The sequence below is a fragment of the Hordeum vulgare genome, unplaced genomic scaffold (assembly GCF_904849725.1).
Source record: "Hordeum vulgare subsp. vulgare unplaced genomic scaffold, MorexV3_pseudomolecules_assembly, whole genome shotgun sequence".
NCBI lineage: Eukaryota > Viridiplantae > Streptophyta > Magnoliopsida > Poales > Poaceae > Hordeum > Hordeum vulgare.
The window spans coordinates 56,912-77,910 of NW_025422520.1; the positions used below are offsets into that span (position 1 = coordinate 56,912).

At 37.2% G+C, this 20,999-nt stretch overlaps 1 protein-coding gene and 4 non-coding genes across 5 annotated transcripts; 2 read left to right on the forward strand and 3 right to left on the reverse strand.

The window, feature by feature from the left end:
* Positions 1-2,937: 2,937 nt before the first annotated feature.
* Positions 2,938-3,009, reverse strand: TRNAR-UCU. Its single transcript has one exon. It is a non-coding gene; the product is annotated as a tRNA-Arg (tRNA).
* An 8,405-nt stretch (positions 3,010-11,414) lies between these two features.
* Positions 11,415-20,999, reverse strand: LOC123418805 (ATP synthase subunit beta, chloroplastic). Its single transcript, XM_045107070.1, has one exon. It carries the CDS (start codon positions 20,616-20,618, stop codon positions 19,122-19,124), a length of 1,497 nt encoding a protein of 498 aa, XP_044963005.1. The 5' UTR covers positions 20,619-20,999; the 3' UTR covers positions 11,415-19,121.
* On the forward strand, positions 11,619-11,705 carry TRNAS-GGA. Its single transcript has one exon. It is a non-coding gene; the product is annotated as a tRNA-Ser (tRNA).
* TRNAT-UGU lies at positions 12,921-12,993 on the reverse strand. The gene has a single exon. It is a non-coding gene; the product is annotated as a tRNA-Thr (tRNA).
* On the forward strand, positions 14,590-14,662 carry TRNAF-GAA. The gene has a single exon. It is a non-coding gene; the product is annotated as a tRNA-Phe (tRNA).

Genomic DNA, 20,999 nt, shown 5'->3' on the forward strand with positions numbered 1-20,999 from the left:
TATCCGGCTGCACTTTAGAATATTTTTTAGTATTTTTCGGATAAATAAGAAAAGGGTGCACGATCTCGACGAATTACTTCTGAATAAATTCAGAAATCATATGGAAGAACCATAGCATTTCGCGACTCATTGGTAAATCAATTTTGATTCTCTATAAACCAAGAATGTGAGACCATTAACACGGTTAAAGCTAAACTGCTTGAAGTCCAGGCAAAAAGAGGTACTCTTTCTACAACTATATTAGTATTAGTACCGAATTTAAACGGGAAATAGCTAATGTAAAATTTATCTGATATAGAACACTCATATCGATAAAATGGTTTGAACTATTTACTAGAAAAAAAAAGAAGGGGCACCCTGCCCTTTTTTAACCAATGCCGAATCGACGACCTATGTATAAAAAAGAGAAATTTTTTGGATTTGAAGAAAAAAAAAAAAGAATTCTATTAATTTTCATTTTCCATTTATTTAGTTAGTTTTTCTTAATGAAATTGAAATTATTAACTAAAGGGCAAATATAAATAAAGAAACAACTTTGCTGACCATGATATATTTTTATCTAGGCGGAAGAGTCCTCTTAATATTTATCTAGTCTTATATAGGTTTCGGTATATTGAAATATAAACATAAAAAATAAGATAGAGGATAGGCTCATTACTTATACTTAAAAAAAGATATGGAAATTGCTATAGCAAAAAAAGAAAAAAAGGAGCGTGAGAGCCAAATGAATCGAAAGATTCATGTTTGGTTCGGGAAGAGATCATAAAAGTTGTAAACTTACAAAATAATCTACTTTCATTAAAAGATTTATTAGATAATCGAAAACAGAGGATCTTGAGTACTATTCGAAATTCAGAAGAATTGCGTAGAGGGACCATTGAGCAACTCGAAAAAGCTCGGATTCGATTACAGAAAGTCGAACTAGAAGCGGATGAGTATCGAATGAATGGATACTCTGAGATAGAACGAGAAAAAGCAAATTTGATTAATGCTACTTCTATTAGTTTGGAACAATTAGAAAAGTCTAAAAACGAAACCCTTTATTTTGAAAAACAAAGGGCAATGAATCAGGTCCGACAGCGGGTTTTCCAACAGGCCGTACAAGGAGCTCTAGGAACTCTGAATAGTTGTTTGAATACCGAGTTACATTTCCGTACGATTCGTGCTAATATTGGCATTCTCGGGTCCCTGGAATGGAAGAGATAATTAAATTAATTAGGCCTTGAACTTCTACTTTCGTTTAGAATTTAGGCATTATTTTTCCCCTTGCTTTCGAAAAAAGAGTCAAGAAACACTAATGGCAACCCTTCGAGTCGACGAAATTCATAAAATTCTCCGCGAACGTATTGAACAATATAATAGGAAAGTAGGGATTGAGAATATAGGTCGCGTAGTTCAAGTGGGGGATGGGATTGCTCGTATTATAGGTCTTGGTGAAATAATGTCGGGTGAATTAGTCCAATTTGCAGAAGGTACTAGGGGTATTGCTCTGAATTTGGAATCCAAAAATGTTGGGATTGTATTAATGGGCGATGGGTTGATGATACAAGAGGGCAGTTTTGTAAAAGCAACAGGAAGAATTGCTCAGATACCCGTGAGTGAGGCTTACTTGGGTCGTGTTGTAAATGCTCTGGCTAAACCTATTGATGGGAAAGGCGAAATTATAGCTTCCGAATCTCGCTTAATTGAATCTCCTGCTCCAAGTATAATTTCCAGGCGTTCCGTATACGAACCTCTTCAAACAGGGCTTATTGCTATCGATTCGATGATTCCTATAGGGCGCGGTCAGCGAGAGTTAATTATTGGGGACAGACAGACTGGCAAAACAGCAGTAGCTACAGATACAATTCTCAATCAAAAAGGGCAAGGTGTAATATGTGTTTATGTAGCTATCGGTCAAAGAGCATCCTCCGTAGCTCAAGTAGTAACTACTTTCCATGAGGAGGGGGCCATGGAATACACTATTGTAGTAGCTGAAATGGCGGATTCACCTGCTACATTACAATACCTCGCTCCTTATACGGGAGCAGCCCTGGCTGAGTATTTTATGTACCGCGAACGGCATACTTTAATAATTTATGATGATCTCTCCAAACAGGCACAAGCTTATCGCCAAATGTCCCTTCTATTAAGAAGACCTCCCGGCCGTGAGGCTTATCCAGGGGATGTTTTTTATTTGCATTCACGCCTTTTAGAAAGAGCCGCTAAATTAAATTCTCTTTTAGGCGAAGGAAGTATGACCGCTTTACCAATAGTTGAGACTCAATCTGGAGACGTTTCCGCCTATATTCCTACTAATGTAATCTCCATTACAGATGGACAAATATTCTTATCGGCGGATCTATTCAATGCCGGAATTCGACCCGCTATTAATGTGGGTATTTCTGTTTCCAGAGTAGGATCCGCGGCTCAAATTAAAGCCATGAAACAAGTAGCTGGCAAATCAAAATTGGAACTAGCTCAATTCGCAGAGTTACAAGCCTTTGCACAATTCGCCTCTGCTCTCGATAAAACAAGTCAGAATCAATTGGCAAGGGGTCGACGATTAAGGGAATTGCTTAAACAATCCCAGGCAAATCCTCTCCCAGTGGAAGAGCAGATAGCTACTATTTATACCGGAACAAGAGGATATCTTGATTCGTTAGAAATCGAACAGGTAAATAAATTTCTGGATGAGTTACGTAAACACCTAAAAGATACTAAACCTCAATTCCAAGAAATTATATCTTCTAGCAAGACATTCACCGAGCAAGCGGAAATCCTTTTGAAGGAAGCTATTCAGGAACAGCTGGAACGGTTTTCCCTTCAGTAACAAATAAATTTGGCATATCTACTCTTGTTATTTTGCATGTCTACTCTTGTTATTTGAATCATGCAAAAAAGTTTTCTTTGTTTTTAGTTTAGTATAGTTATTTAAAGAATAGATAGAAATAAGATTGCGTCCAATAGGATTTGAACCTATACCAAAGGTTTAGAAGACCTCTGTCCTATCCATTAGACAATGGACGCTTTTCTTTCGTATTTTATTCTTTCTTTTATTCTTTCTTTTATTTGTTGTCTTCTTCCGAGAAAAAACTGTTAGACCAAAACTCTTTTAGGAAATCAAAAAATCCAGATACAAATGGATGATGTATATATCATGCATATATCATTAAAGAAGGAGTATGGGGCCGGTAGTGGGAATCGAACCCGCAACCCCAAGGTTATGAGACTTATGAGCTACCAAACTGCTCTATACTCTTAAACTAAAGAGGGGTAACTAGTGGATAAAAGAGGGTTCGATACGTCCCTCTACCATATCTATACAAATAGAATAGTCCATTTATACAGAATGGTAAAGAGGGCTCCTCTATGATTATCAATTCCAGAAATCCATACAAATACGAAAGGGTATTTTATCCTTACCAACTGGATCTTGTTGCACCCGGTAATAAACATTCATAAACCATTTCTCGAAGTACGTGTCCGGATAGCCCAAAATGTCGATAGTTAGCTCTAGGTCTTCCGGTCAAAAAACAACGTCGATGAAGGCGTGTAGGTGCACTATTACGCGGTAGGGATTGCAATTTTTCTCGCATTTTCGTTTTTTCACTCAAACTCAAGGGAGAAACTTTGCTTCTTATCTTTTTTTTTAAAGATTGACGAATCAAATGATATTTCTGTTCTAATTTCTGCCGCTTCTTCTCCCTCTGAATCAAACTCTTTTTTGCCATAATGTGCCGTTGCTATTATTATCAAGTATACGGTTCTAATCCTAGATGGAAAAATAAATAGAAAAAGAAATTTAAGAAGGCGGATCCTCCCTCTCTATCAAGAGTAATGAACTAGGTGCTGATACAGTACAAAAAAACAAACTAAATTAACCAAACTTGCCTGATGTTGAGGCAATCAAGAAAGCTGCATAAGTGAATATATAACCCACGGAAAAGTGAGCTAATCCAACCAATCTTGCTTGCACAATGGAAAGAGCCACAGGCTTATCTCTCCAGCGAATTAAATTAGCTAAAGGTGTGCGTTCATGAGCCCATGCTAAAGTCTCAATTAATTCCTGCCAATACCCCCGCCAAGAAATTAAGAACATAAATCCAGTAGCCCAAACAAGATGTCCAAATAAGAACATCCAAGCCCATACCGATAAACTATTCATCCCAAAAGGATTATATCCATTGATAAGTTGTGAAGAGTTTAACCATAGGTAATCTCTTAACCATCCCATCAAATAAGTGGAGGATTCATTAAATTGTGAAACGTTGCCCTGCCATAATGTGATATGTTTCCAATGCCAATAAAAAGTAACCCACCCAATGGTATTTAACATCCAGAAAACTGCCAAATAAAATGCGTCCCAAGCAGAAATATCACAAGTACCGCCGCGCCCTGGGCCGTCACAAGGAAAACTATACCCAAAATCCTTTTTATCCGGCATTAATTTGGAACCGCGTGCGTCTAAAGCGCCCTTTACTAAAATCAATGTAGTTGTATGCAAACCTAGAGCAATAGCATGATGAACCAAGAAATCCCCAGGTCCTATTGTTAAGAAAAGCGAATTACTATTCTCATTAACAGCATTCAACCATCCGGGCAACCATAGGCTTCGACCCGCATTGAAAGCGGGGCCATTCGTTGAAGATAAGAGTATATCGAACCCATATGTCGTCTTGCCATGAGCAGATTGTATCCATTGGGCAAATATAGGTTCGATCAAGATTTGCTTTTCTGGAGTACCAAAAGCAAGCATGACGTCGTTATGAACATAAAGGCCCAAGGTATGGAATCCTAGAAAGAGGCTAGCCCAACTTAAATGAGATATGATAGCTTCTTTATGGTCTAACATTCTTGCCAATACATTATCCTCATTCTGTTCCGGATTGTAATCCCTAATGAAAAAAATAGCTCCATGAGCAAAAGCCCCTGTCATGATGAACCCCGCAATATATTGGTGATGAGTATATAAAGCAGCTTGAGTAGTAAAGTCTTGTGCTATGAATGCATAAGGAGGTAAAGAGTACATATGTTGAGCTACTAAGGAAGTAATAACCCCTAAAGAAGCTAGAGCAAGACCTAACTGAAAATGAATCGAATTGTTGATTGTGTCATAAAGGCCCTTATGCCCACGCCCTAATCGACCCCCCGGAGGAGTATGCGCTTCTAAAAGATCTTTAATACTGTGCCCAATTCCGAAGTTAGTTCGATACATGTGACCGGCAATGAGAAAAATAAATGCAATAGCTAAATGATGGTGAGCCATATCAGTCAGCCACAAACTTTGTGTTTGTGGATGGAATCCCCCAAGAAGAGTTAGAATGGCAGTTCCCGCTCCTTGAGCGGTACCAAATAAATGATTACTCGAATCAGGGTTTTGGGCATAAAGATTCCACTGACCCGTCAAAAGGGGTCCCAACCCCTGGGGATAGGGTAATACATCTAAGAAATTATTCCATCGAACGTACTCCCCCCTGGATGCGGGAATAGCAACATGAACTAAATGTCCTGTCCAAGCCAAAGAACTTACCCCGAAAAGTCCTGACAAATGATGATTGAGACGAGATTCCGCGTTTTTGAACCACGAAAGGCTTGGTTTCCATTTGGGTTGTAGATGTAACCAACTCGCTATTAAGGACAGCGTAGAAAGAAATAATAGAAAAAGAGCTCCAGTATAAAGATCTTCATTGGTGCGTAATCCTATTGTATACCACCACTGATAAACCCCAGAATAAGCAATATTCACTGGACCAGCAGCACCTCCTCGAGTAAAGGCTTCCACAGCGGGTTGACCAAAATGAGGATCCCAAATCGCATGAGCAATAGGTCTTACGTGTAAAGGATCCTGTATCCATGATTCAAAATTTCCTTGCCAAGCTACATGAAACAGATTTCCGGACGTCCATAGAAAGATTATTGCTAATTGCCCAAAGTGAGAAGCAAAAATGTTCTGATAAAGACGTTCTTCAGTAATATCATCATGACTTTCGAAATCATGTGCGGTAGCAATACCAAACCAAATACGACGAGTAGTGGGGTCCTGAGCTAAGCCTTGGCTAAACCTGGGAAATCTTAATTCCATAATGCCTTTCAAATCCTCCTAGCCACTATCCTACTGCAATAATTCTCGCTAAGAAGAATGCCCATGTCGTGGCAATTCCACCCAGAAGGTAATGGGTTACTCCTACAGCACGTCCTTGTATAATGCTCAAGGCTCTAGGCTGAGTAGCAGGAGCAACTTTTAATTTGTTATGAGCCCAAACGATAGATTCAATGAGTTCTTGCCAATAACCACGGCCGCTGAATAAAAACATTAAACTGAAGGCCCAGACAAAATGAGCACCTAAGAAAAAAAGACCATATGCAGATAATGAAGAACCATAAGACTGAATGACTTGCGATGCCTGTGCCCACAAGAAATCTCGAAGCCACCCATTAATCGTAATGGAACTCTGTGCAAAGTTTCCCCCTGTAATATGAGTTACCACCCCTTGATCACTTATGGTACCCCAAACATCCGACTGCATTTTCCAACTGAAATGGAAAATGACTACCGAAATTGCATTGTACATCCAGAATAAACCTAAGAAAACATGATCCCAAGCAGATACTTGACATGTTCCCCCTCGGCCAGGCCCATCGCAAGGAAAGCGAAAACCTAGATTTGCTTTATCGGGTATCAAACGGGAACTCCGAGCAAATAAAACACCTTTCAAAAGTATTAATACAGTCACATGTATGGTAAATGCATGAATGTGATGGACTAAAAAATCTGCGGTTCCTAATGGAATCGGTAACAAAGCCACTTTGCCACCTACTGCTACTAACTCGCCGCCTCCCCACGTTAAGCTAGTACTTGTTGTTGCACCAGGAGCTGTTACGCCAGGCGCAGTAGCATGGATATTTTGTACCCATTGAGCAAAGATAGGTTGTAATTGTATGGCGGTATCCGAAAACATATCTTGTGGACGGCCTAAAGCACTCATGGTATCATTATGAATGTACAAGCCAAAACTGTGAAAACCTAGAAATATACATACCCAGTTAAGGTGGGATATGATTGCATCGCGGTGTCTAAGGACGCGATCTAATAGATCGTTGTATCGAGTAGTTGGATCATAGTCTCTTACCATAAAAATTGCTGCATGTGCAGCAGCACCGACTATTAGAAATCCGCCAATCCACATGTGGTGTGTGAACAAGGAAAGTTGTGTACCATAGTCAGTAGCTAGGTATGGATAGGGAGGCATAGAATACATATGATGAGCTACAACAATGGTTGTAGAGCCTAGCATAGCTAGGTTAAGAGATAATTGAGCATGCCATGACGTTGTTAAGATTTCATAAAGACCCTTATGGCCTTGTCCTGTAAATGGGCCCTTGTGAGCCTCCAAAATATCTTTAAGTCCATGGCCAATACCCCAGTTGGTCCTATACATATGACCTGCGATTAGGAAAAGAATAGCAATAGCTAAATGATGGTGTGCAATATCGGTCAGCCAGAGACCACCGGTTACTGGATCTAGTCCTCCACGAAAAGTCAGAAATTCTGCGTATTTGGACCAATTTAAAGTGAAAAAAGGGGTTGCTCCTTCGGCAAAACTAGGATAAAGTTGAGCCAAAAGGTCCCGATTCAAGATAAATTCATGAGGAAGTGGTATCTCTTTAGGATCCACCCCAGCGTCAAGAAATTGGTTAATTGGTAAAGATACATGAATTTGGTGTCCCGCCCAAGAAAGAGACCCAAGTCCTAATAATCCCGCTAAGTGGTGATTCAACATGGATTCTACATCTTGGAACCAGGCCAATTTGGGAGCGGCTTTGTGATAATGGAACCAACCAGCAAAAAGCATTAACGCTGCAAAAACCAATGCACCAATTGCAGTACAATAGAGTTGTAATTCACTAGTTATTCCAGATGCTCGCCAAAGCTGAAAAAAACCAGAGGTTATTTGGATTCCTCGGAAACCCCCACCTACATCACCATTCAATATTTCTTGCCCTACTATAGGCCAAACTACCTGAGCACTGGGTCCAATGTGAGTAGGATCACTTAGCCATGCTTCATAATTGGAAAAACGGGCACCATGAAAGTACATGCCACTCAACCAAAGAAAGATAATGGAAAGTTGCCCGAAATGAGCACTAAAAACTTTTCTAGAAATCTCCTCCAAATCACCAGTATGACTATCGAAATCGTGAGCATCAGCATGTAGGTTCCAGATCCAAGTGGTAGTATCAGGGCCCTTAGCTAGTGTTCTTGAGAAATGGCCGGGTCTCGCCCATTCCTCAAAAGATGTTTTTACAGGATCCCTATCCACAACAATTTTTACTTCTGGTTCCGGCGAACGAATAATCATTAACTCCTCCTCTTTCCGGACAAGACATACAAAGAGACCCGCCAACTGTCTTTTTTTTTAGTGAATCTTTGAAAGATAGATTTTGAAAGATAGATTTTGAAAGATAGATATTGTGATTAGTTCTTTTCTTTACTATACTACCACCCTTCTTTTTTTTTAGTTATTCACTGGAGCAATTATATATTAAAGTCAATCCGAGGCAAGTGTTCGGATCTATTATGACATAAAGGTTAGGTGCCTAACGGACATTGTTTATCTTGAAAAAACAAATATTTCTCGGCGTAAGAAAAAATCTTTTTTATTTTAAATTTAAGAAACTAGTGTATTTTTTTTTAGGGCATAAGCTCCTATCTATATCTACTTTCCTTGAGCATAATATAGGGTTTTTTATTTTTTATTTGATTCTAAATTCCAAGATAACTCATTAGAATTATTAATAAGATGGTTCTAATATATTAGCAATATTTAGATTGGCCCCCTTTTTTTTATTCACTTTATTACTTCTATTCTAGACCCTATCCCTATGGTTTATTCTTATGAAATATCTTATAAAATAGAAGGTATAAGAAATGGATATAATGAAATTCTTGATTCGATCTTACGACCTAATTTATTTGATTAATGGATCAACAACCAAACCATCCATTTTAGGAAAAAAAAGGAGCATGGTCTTATTCAAATTCAAAGCGCTTCGTAATCTTCAACCAGTTTTGTGCTTCAATATAATTTCCCGGAGTAAGCGCTATAGCTTGTTTCCAATATTCAGCAGCTTGATCAAACCAAGCTTCCGCAATTTCCGAATCACCCTCTAGAATGGCCTGTTCTCCTCGGTCGGAATAGGCAGTTCCTTCCCTTAGAACCGTACTTGAGAGTTTCCTACCTCATACGGCTCAGAAATTGCTATCTTAATTTCCCCTATCTTAACTGAATTCGATTTATCAAAAATCGATCCAATTTGTTCTTGTGTTAAGCAGAAGAAATTAATTACCTAAGTTTCAAACCCTAATTTTTCTCAATAATTAGTTTGATCTTTTTTCCCACCTTCAGAAGAATGAAGCATAGATAGATATAGAGCCTTCGTTCAAATTTTCTGAAAGGTAACTATCCCGGTTTCATATATGAAATCTCTATAGAATCCTTGAAAAAGACTTTTTTCCATAAGAAAGAAAAAAGAACTTACTATCTTTGGGATCTGATACTACACCGCTGCTTAATCCCTTAGTGGATCGGCTCTATTACATAAGCGGATTCCTAAATTTTGCCCCATATCATGGGATAAGTAAGCAGTTTTTTTTAGTTGTATCGACCCAGTCGCTCACTAATTGATCTTTACGGTGCTTTCTCTATCAATTTGAGAAACTTTATCCATAGAGTAGTAGTATAGGCCATACTTTCTTCGTTTTTTGATTCTCGTGAAGTGTCCTTCCTTCCTACAGCTGATAGGGAAAAATCGTTGTTTTTACGATCCCTATGTAGAAAGCCCTTTTTTCCAGTATTTACTAGAAAATTTGATCCTCTCTTTTTTTGTCTTTCTATAGTGGAGATAGTCGCACGTAATGACAGATCACGGCCATATTATTAAAAGCTTGCGGTAAGAAGGGGTTTCGTTCTAGTGCCCGGAAATAATATTCCAAAGCCTTTGTATGCTCTCCATTGCTTGTGTGTATAAGGCCTATGTTATAGAGTATATAACTTCGATCATAGGGATCGATTTCTAGTCGCGTAGCTTCATAATAATTTTGCAAAGCTTCCGCATAATTTCCTTCGGATTGAGCCAACATCCGTTACGGTCGTTCATTCTATTCAAAAAATCTCCGTTCCAAAACCGTACATGAGGTTTTCATCTCATACGGCTCCTCCCTTCTGTACATAATAGTACTAAGCGAAATAATCTTAATCTATAGAATCAAAATAGAATTAGTCCCGTCTCATTATGAACCGAAAGGGGCTGGTATTTTTCCAAGAAATCTCTAGCCAACCTTCCCACAAGAGGTTTTTCTTAACACCAATGAATTCTATTAATGCTAGAGGAAAACGATAGCTCCAATAATTTCTTTGTTCTCAACGCCTCCTATTTAGAGGAATTAGCTACTTCAACGATCTTTGATGGTTATAGGGGTATCCAAAGTACAAACCTGATGGTTGTTTGTTATCCCAACCATTCTTCCCAGCCCTGATACCGATCAGGAAAGGGGTAATTTCTACCAAAGTTTTTCTCTTGTTGATTCCTATTTCTAGGTGTAGTGCTTTTCTCCCCTATGCTGCCTACGGATACTAATAGAGTGGCCTGTAATCCATACCATACCATATCCTGTAGGTGTAACCTTTCGCTCAATACTCAAATCTACAATTGAAGTATCTGAAGCCGCATCAATCGAGGATACACGACGGAAGGAATTGTTAGTTCGCCTCACCTTCCCGAAGCGTGGGTTTGCTTGCTTTACAAATTTGGTTCTCTCTATGCCAACCCCTTTTCTTTTTCCTAAGACTGAGGTATAGGTAGGTCTAAAAAAAAGCAAAAAAAAAAAGAGTCAAATCGCACCATCTCTATAATAAGTAAATGCCTTTTTTTCTCCTGAGGTTGTCGGAATTATTCGCAATAAAATATTGGCTATAATTGAGAAGGTCTTATCAATGAAATTTCCATTTACACGGGATCTAGGCATAATTCCCAAGCCATTCTATATAGAATTGTTTTCATTCCTTCACAAAATAACATAAAAACAAACACATTCGATTCTTATAATTATAAATAGATTGATCCATATGCTCTAAATCCATATGTTTTAAATGGATAAGAGAGATATGGATTTTCCGCTCAGCTCAAATTGTATCCTTTTCCTTCTGCTTGGACACGAAGAGATATGCAATATTTGACTAAGACTGGATTTCATTCCACTTTCCTATTTCTGAACAACAACTTATGTCATCAACTATTTCGTGTTTTCAAAGTTATTAATTGTCTCATACTCTATTTTTGATTTCAATGGTGTAGCGTATCTTATGCAAACGGAATTCTAAGGTTTCTTTATTTTATTATGCAATAAGAAGAATTCTTGCATTCTCTTTTTCTTTAGTTGCGGGAAAACCTAAATTAAAACTTTTATTTTATAGCGAGCGCAATTTCTAGTAAAAAATCCTGTATCCTTCCACCTAGATCAAAAGGAATTTTTCCAATAGAACTAGGGAACCCCCGAGCGGTTGCGGTTGTACCTGTACTGCAGGAATAAGAAAACTCGCTATTCACTCAGTTTATTTTCCATAATAAGTTATGTAGGAAAGATGGCCGAGCGGTTCAAGGCGTAGCATTGGAACTGCTATGTAGACTTTTGTTTACCGAGGGTTCGAATCCCTCTCTTTCCGTTTTTCTTAATTCATCAACGTTAAGGATCACAATGTATCAAATCAAATAGCAATTTATTCCAGTAATAATATCTTATATTATCTTATTTTTATTTAATAGAAATTAAAAATTCTCTATAGCAAATTACTGTGGTATGTAAACATAGAGGAAAAAAGCAAAAAGGATCCTAATCCTAGGGTTAATCAATTTTAGCTAGTTGATGGGAAAATACGAATTAATGGTAATGGTCTTAGGGCTATTTAGTTCGGGGAAAGGGGAAGGGGAAGAAAATTCTATGAACCTTTCCTTTTTTCATTAAGTTCAAGTCTGACGAGAGTAATATTCTACAACTAACAACTCATTTATTTTGAGACCGACCCACTTCCTATCTAGGATTTTATTTACTAGTCCTTTATATTCCAATGTGTCAATCGTCAAATGGCTTGGCAATTTCCCCGGGTCCGATGAAGCAATATAATTTTGAACCAGACCTTTTGATCTTTGGTTATCTTTCGTAGTAATAATATCTCGGGGTTTGCAACGAAAACTTGGTATATTGACTATACGGCCATTAACTAAAATATGTCTATGGTTGACTAATTGGCGGGCCCCAGGAATGGTTGAAGCCATACCCAATCGAAAAAGGATATTATCCAAACGCATTTCAAGTAATTGTAGTAAAACCTGGCCTGTTGACCTTTTTGCTTTTCCAGCGATATGTACATATCTAAGTAATTGTCGTTCTGTCAGACCATAATGAAAACGCAATTTCTGTTTTTCTTGAAGACGAATACGATATTGCTCCTTTTTCCCAGAATTGAATTTTTTTTTAAGATTACTTCCGGATTTAGGTGTTTTTCTAGTGAGTCCTGGTAAAGCTCCCAAACGGCGTATTTTTTTTAAACGAGGTCCTCGATAACGGGACATGAAGACTCCTTTTTTTTATTGAAATTTCATTTTACACAATTAATTTCATTGTATTTACATTACAGAATACATCGAAATTAAAACTGAATTAAACTACAGGATAAACAGAGTAAAATCAACTAAAGTACCACAAAAAATGGAATTTCATCAAAATCTGTATTTTTTGTATTTTTTGTATATATATTATTTATTTTATTGTTTTGTATCTAGCAAAATAGTAAGGTAAAAAACATAAAAGATCCTGGATTCTCCATTTAATTCGGAAAAAAAGAGATTCTTGTTCGTAGAACATCGATAGAGAAAAAAAAAGCCGACTATCGGATTTGAACCGATGACCCTCGCATTACAAATGCGATGCTCTAACCTCTGAGCTAAGTGGGCTTACATAACGGAAATAGTGTAACAAATAGAAATAGGTATAGTATAGGAAATCCGTAAAATCTCAGATATTAGTTATTACTCTTAGCTATTAACTAGTTCTAAATTTGAAGTTCTACTTATAAAAAAATACTAAATAAAAAAATACTAAAACTTCTTAAAGATAAAGTTAGCTTGATATGCTTAACTATAGGATATTTAAAAAGAAAATTATAGACTTTATGGGTATTTTCATTCGATCATTATAGACTTTATTATTTGTTAATAATTTGAGGATTAATATTTCACTAAGGGGAACATAAAGTCAGAGTAAATAAAATTGATAATTCTGATTAGAAAAAAAGAATAAATATCCAGCGTTATAGTATAATTTCGAATACTATAAAAAAGTAAGACGGGAGGTGGGGGAGATAAAAAGTTTTGGATATATTGATTCGGATTGAATTGCAAATACATCAAGGATAGAATCAATGTAATTCAGAATTGCAATAAGCAAGCGGGGTCTCTCAAATAGAGTCGAACTGAACTGCTAGACTACGTTGAGTGATGAACTCAATGATTCAAAAAAAAAACTAAGAGATGGATGAAATTACACAAGGAATCCTGGTCTCAAAGAAGAGGGAAGTGGGGATATGGCGAAATCGGTAGACGCTACGGACTTGATTGTATTGAGCCTTGGTATGGAAACCTGCTAAGTGGTAACTTCCAAATTCAGAGAAACCCTGGAATTAAAAAAGGGCAATCCTGAGCCAAATCCGTGTTTTGAGAAGGGATTCTCGAACTAGAATACAAAGGAAAAGGATAGGTGCAGAGACTCAATGGAAGCTGTTCTAACGAATCGAGTTAATTACGTTGTGTTGTTAGTGGAATTCCTTCTAATTCTAAATTAGAGAAAGAGGGGTTTTATACTTTATACATTTAATAAACACGTATAGATACTGACATAGCAAACGATTAATCACAGAACTCATATTATAATATAGGTTCTTTATCTTTTTTAAAATTTCAAAATAAAATTCGAAATGATTATGAAATAAAAAACTCATATCATAATTTTATTTTGAATTATTGTGAATCCACTCCATTCGAATATTGAATAATCAAATTCTTCAATTCAAATTCAAAGTTTTGAGAACTTTTAAAAAGAAAGTGGATTAATCGGACGAGGACAAAGAGAGAGTCCCATTCTACATGTCAATACTGACAACAATGAAATTTCTAGTAAAAGGAAAATCCGTCGACTTTTTAAGTTGTGAGGGTTCAAGTCCCTCTATCCCCAAATCCTCTTTTTTTTTCTTTTTATCAATGGGTTTAAGATTCATTAGCTTTCTCATTCTACTCTTTCACAAAGGAAAGGAATGCGAAGAGAACTCAATGGATCTTATCCTATTCATTGAATAGATTTCTTTTTTATTAGAGTATCGGCAAGAAATCTTGGTTATTCACTCTATTTTTAAGTATTATTTAAGTAAACCATGCACAATGCATAGGGCTACCCCCCCCCTTTCAAATTTTGAATTTGAAATACTTTAATTGATTTTTTAGTCCTTTTAATTGACATAGATACAAATACTCTACTAGGATGATGCACAAGAAAAGGTCAGGATAGCTCAGTTGGTAGAGCAGAGGACTGAAAATCCTCGTGTCACCAGTTCAAATCTGGTTCCTGGCAGAGAAAAAAAAAGATCCACCGAATAGGTATTGATCCAAATACCTCGAGATGGATTGTGATACATATTTATTAATAATATATAATATAGATAGAGTATGATTTATTCATCTAAGTGGATAAATCTATAATATAAATATAGAGGCACTTCTTTTTAGAGAAGTTTTAAAATATACCCTTTCTTTATGATAAGGAAGGGGGTGAGATTAGGTTCCCCTTTATTTTTTTGCGTTTCTTTATTTTGTATTCCACTATTCCGACGAATATTTTTTTAGTCTTGCTTATCTTTATCTTATCTTATTTTCCTAGTTGTGCTAAGTCATGTGCGCGATACAAAGTTCCTGGTAGAGAACTTCTTTGAGTCATCCTATTTTTCTGTTCATATGAAGGAAATTAATATGTGATTTTCAAAATAGGGGAATCCAAATGAAACCCTTTTTTGGCTCAGTCTATCTGGAATGCTTTTGTATAATAGGAATTAATTATAAATAGGTATTCCGTTTCATCTAGGAAAAGAACCTAAAAATATTCCTTGACTTGAATAAAATCTGGAGTTGTGTTGTATAAGTGAGCACGAATTTCTTATCATTCAATGAGCATCTTGTATTTCATAAAAATTGGGGGTTATATAGTCCTTACGTAAGGGCCAGCCTATCCAACTTTCAGGCATTAGGATACGTTTAAGGCGCGGATGATTATCATAAGAGATTCCCACCATATCATAAGATTCGCGTTCTTGAAAATCGGCACTTCTCCAAATCCAGAAGACAGACGGAATTCTAGGATTATCCTTTTGGGCAAAGACTTTTATGCAGACTTCTTCTGGATTATCTATACCGTATTGTATTCTTGTAAGATGATACACGCTAGCTAAAGATCCACCGGGTGCTACATCATAAGCACATTGGGAGCGTAAATAATTATAACCATATACATATAAAATGACAGCAATGGAATCCCAATCCCCTGCTTTTATTTGTAAAGTCTCTATTCCTCGGTGATCAAAGCCCAAAGATCTATGAACCACCTCATGTTTGACTAGCCAATTAGATAACCAACCCTGCTGCATTGTCTTCATCTCTCCCTCTTTGTATAAATATTTCCCATTTCGGATGCAAGTTTGAAAGATTGCTCTGCTTTTTCTTTTTCTACACAAAAGAGCCCCCCCCTCCTAATTCACTAATTTGTAGGAAGGTACTGGACTTTTGGATTTTAAAAAAGTTTCAGAAGATATATCTAATGTCGATGGTGATTGATAGAGCAATTCTTGCTCATAAGTTCCTGTATGAGTACTGCGCCTAACATAAAGCTTGTGACTGGTAGTAAAACATCTTTTTTTATTTTGAGATAGAGTTCGATCCTCAACTATTTCTCGCGATATCTTCTTACGAAGTTTTGTTAGGGCATCTATAACTGCCTCCGGTTTAGGAGGGCAGCCCGGCAAGTAGACATCCACAGGAATTAACTTATCAACTCCCCGAACAGTACTATAGGAATCCGTACTGAACATTCCCCCTGTAATAGTACAGGCTCCCATAGCAATGACGTATTTTGGTTCAGGCATTTGCTCGTATAATCTCACTAAAGACGGAGCCATTTTCATTGTTACCGTACCGGCTGTTAAAATTAGGTCTGCTTGCCTAGGACTTGATCTTGGTACCAATCCATAACGATCAAAATCGAATCGTGAACCTATTAATGAAGCAAATTCAATGAAACAACAACTGGTACCGTATAGAAGGGGCCATAAACTGGAGAGTCTTGACCAATTCGAAAGATCATTTAGTGTAGTTGAAATAACAGAATTGGAACTTGTTTGGTCAAGTAAGGGAAACTCAATCAAATTCATAACTGTCTCAATAGAATCTTTTCCTTCTTTTTTTTTGTCTAAATATTCAGTTAAGACCATTCCAAGGCTCCTTTTCGCCATGCATAAACTAAACCGACAACTAAGATAAGCACGAAAATCAAAGCTTCGATAAAAACGGATACACCCAATACGTCGAAACTCATTGCCCAAGGGTATAGAAAGACGGTTTCCACATCAAAAACAACAAAAACGAGCGCAAACATATAATAGCGTATTCGGAATTGTACCCAAGCCCCTCCCATGGGTTCTATACCCGATTCATAACTAGAAAGCTTCTCTGGTCCTTCACTAACCGGGGCTAAAAGCCCTGAAATCGAAAATGCCAAAATAGGAATAAGGCTTGCTATTATTAGAAATGTCCAAAAAATATCATATTCGTGAAGCAGAAACATAATGTACTCCCATTAATGTGGAATAGGCGGAACTTAAATTAGTCAATTCAATTCAGCATTGTCAATTTATCCAGAACTTCTCTCTTTTCCTCGGTGAAACAAGAATCTTTTTTGTTCAAACAAAAGCGCTTAGTTTAGCCTTTGTTTCCTCTGTGCTGCATCTTCTTTAAAGATTCATCCAATGGAATCCCAACTCCCTTTCTTTTGGATTTCCATTCTATTTAGATATGGTGTATGTAGATCTAATTCTTATATAAAGAAAACTTTATCGTTTCACTTTGTCTCGCTTTCTCTAGAATCTCTATAAAAAAAGAATAGCTCTATCCTTTATTTACTATTTAATAATAATAAGAGACTATTAAATAAAAATGAGAATACTACTAATTAGAATAATTAGAACCTAATTAAGATAGTAGGACTAATCTATGCAGTATAATGAGAAGTAATACTATAAAAATAAAAATAAAGAACTCTATTTCAGAACTATGAGACAGAATATTCTGTTTTCTTATTTACTCTTTACTTTATTTTTTCTATTTTTCGTTTTTCTTTTCCTGTCTGTATGATTTTGATTTTCGATGAATGAGCCTTTGGTAATGCTTTTATCTCTATTCTATGTCGCAGGCGCCTATCCAGTCTATAAACAAATACTAATGCGAAAATGAAAACTATACTAAACTAAAGAAAACATAGGATAGAGATCCTAAAATAGAAAAAAGGGCATATTAGGGCTATACGGATTCGAACCGTAGACCTTCTCGGTAAAACAGATCAAACGGATTATTATCGAAATGATTTGAACTGTTTCAAAGACCCAACATGCATTTTTTTGCATTGGGCTCTTTCATAAACTGATTTAAAGATCAGTTAGTCCACCATAGTTTTTCTTTACGGAAAGATAATGAGATGGCTCCCTGTGCTCTGATTGATTTTTTGTATTATGATCTATCTAGGAGCAATACCAAAGTGTTTCAAAGGAGGATTACCTTGACTTAGGTCTGCCTCTGGTCTAAATTAAATCAACCTAAGTGAAATGGAGTCTCTATCGTTCCACTGCAAGAGTTAACTATGAGACTTCATACACCTTAAAGTTCATAGAACGAAAAGAAGTTTTTTGGAGGCCCTTATCCTCATTACGCCTAGCATTTAGTGGGCTGGATATTTACCTTATCAACTAGCAAATCCATAAGGGTTCTATTTGATTAGGCACCTGAATTGGCACCTGAATCGGACTGAACCGACTGTTTGTCAGGCTACTGTTCTCCTATTCTCTCGAATCTATGAAGTAAGACATTGATTTTGCAATAAGATCGATTATGTTCATTGCATAATAAGCTCCTTTGAAAAGCATTGGCGCACGTGTAAACGAGTTGCTCTACCGAACTGAGCTATAGCCCTTATCAGAGATATCTTAACATATAGAGAATTTCTTGTCAAGATGAATATTTTCTAATGCCAGAGGATATCCCTTTGATCTGTATCTGTTTAGTATTTAGTTTAGTATTTAGTATATAACAGACCAATAACAGAGCGGTATTGCTTAGAAAAGGGATTCAATATATAATCGATCGAAGTAATGGGTCTTCCTTTGTGGTGATAAATTGCCTACTTAACTCAGTGGTTAGAGTATTGCTTTCATACGGCGGGAGTCATTGGTTCAAATCCAATAGTAGGTAAGTAGGTAGAAAAATTACTAGATAGCATTGGACTTACTTCGCTTCGCTATCTAATAACTTTTTCTACCCCTCTTCCCTTTTTCTTTGTATCAACTATAAACCACTGGATTGTCTTCAATTGGATGGGGGAATCCAATTGACAGCCTCGATTCGTATCCTAGCTCGTCTGAGAGCGAGCTTCGCTTCAACCAAATCTTTCGTACCCTCAGCTTTACTCAAGTTAGCTTCGGCTATTTCAAGTGCCTTTTGAGCTTCTTCCGGATCAATATCACTACCCAGTTCCGCATCATTTCCTAAAATGATGATCTCATTATTAACTATTCTCGCAAAACCGCTCCACAGAACCGCCGTTAACCATTGGTCGTTGAGGAGGCGTATTCTCAAAGGACCCATATCTACTGCTGTGTTAATAGGGGCGTGGTTTGGTAATACGCCAATTTGGCCACTATTCGTGGATAAAATGATTTCTTTCACTTCACAATCCCAAATAATTCGCTTAGGAGTCAGTACATAAAGATTTAATTTCATTTCTGCGATTTGTTCTCCTCTTCTAAGGTTATAGCTTTCGTGCTAGCTTCATCGATGTTACCCACCAAATAAAAAGCCTGTTCAGGTAGGCCGTCTAATTCTCCGGAAAGGATTAGTTGAAATCCCCTAATAGTTTCCGCAAGAGCAACATACTTTCCTGGAGAACCAGTAAAAACTTCTGCCACAAAGAACGGTTGTGATAAGAAACGCTCAATTTTTCTTGCTCTTGCTACAGTTAAACGATCCTCTTCCGATAATTCATCCAAGCCAAGAATTGCGATAATGTCCTGAAGTTCTTTGTAACGTTGTAAAGTTTCCTTAACTCTTTGCGCAGTTTCATAATGTTCGTTGCCAACGATCCGAGGCTGTAACATAGTTGATGTTGAATCTAAAGGATCTACTGCTGGATAAATACCCTTGGAAGCTAATCCTCTGGAAAGTACGGTAGTAGCATCCAAATGTGCAAATGTTGTGGCAGGGGCAGGGTCGGTCAAATCGTCCGCAGGTACATAAACTGCTTGAATCGAAGTTATAGATCCCTTTTTAGTAGAAGCAATTCTTTCTTGCAAAGAACCCATTTCTGTACTAAGAGTAGGTTGATAACCCACTGCGGAGGGCATTCTCCCTAATAAAGCGGATACCTCTGATCCTGCTTGAACAAAACGAAAGATATTATCGATAAATAAAAGCACGTCTTGCTTATTAACATCTCGGAAATATTCTGCCATAGTTAGGGCAGTTAAACCAACTCTCATACGAGCTCCCGGTGGTTCATTCATTTGGCCATAGACTAGAGCTACCTTTGATTCTTCAATATTTTTTTCATTAATTACTCCGGATTCCTTCATTTCCATATAAAGATCATTTCCTTCACGAGTCCGTTCCCCTACTCCACCGAATACGGATACGCCCCCATGAGCTTTAGCAATGTTATTGATTAATTCCATGATCAGTACTGTTTTACCTACTCCAGCCCCCCCAAATAGTCCTATTTTTCCTCCACGTCGATAAGGAGCTAAAAGATCGACGACCTTAATACCTGTTTCAAAGATGGATAATTTCGTATCTAACTCGATAAAGGCAGGCGCAGATCTATGAATAGGGAACGTTGCACTACTATCTACAGGACCCAAATTGTCAACAGGCTCCCCAAGAACGTTGAAAATTCGTCCGAGAGTAGCTCCACCGACCGGAACACTGAGAGGAGCTCCCGTGTCAATCACTTCCATTCCTCTCATCAACCCGTCCGTAGCACTCATAGCTACAGCTCTAACTCGATTATTTCCTAATAATTGTTGTACCTCACAAGTCACATTAATTTGCTTATCGGCAGTGTCTCTACTCTGGACTACTAAAGCGTTATAAATATAAGGTAACTTGCCCGGGGGAAAAGTGACATCCAGCACGGGTCCAATAATTTGATCGATACGACCTGTACTTTTTTCTTCACTTGTGGAAACCCCGGGACGAGAAGTAGTAGGATTGGTTCTCATAATTATCACATAATTAAAAAAAAGGAATTTGTCGAAATTTTTCTTTTTTTATTGTTGAATAATGCCAAATCAAATCAAAAAAAATCCAAAAGTAAAAAGGAAATGAATTAGTTAATTCAATAAGAGAGAAAAGGGGACCAGGACTTGATTTCGTTGCCCAAGCGAATCCCATTCAATCGTTTACTCATGGAATGAGTCCGTTGGAAAGTTCAATCAATCTTTTTTTCATATACATTTTGCCTTTTGTGGAGGATCTGTGCCTACTCTACTTTCCTATCTAGGACTTCGATATACAAAATATATACTACTGTGAAGCATAGATTGCTGTCAACAAAGAATTTTATTAGTATTTAGTTAGGTATTTGCATTCCAAATAAGAAA

Bases quoted from the DNA above. Each gene is read 5' to 3' on its own strand.
- LOC123418805 (XM_045107070.1), bottom strand. From the start codon at position 20,618: ATGAGAACCAATCCTACTACTTCTCGTCCCGGGGTTTCCACAAGTGAA.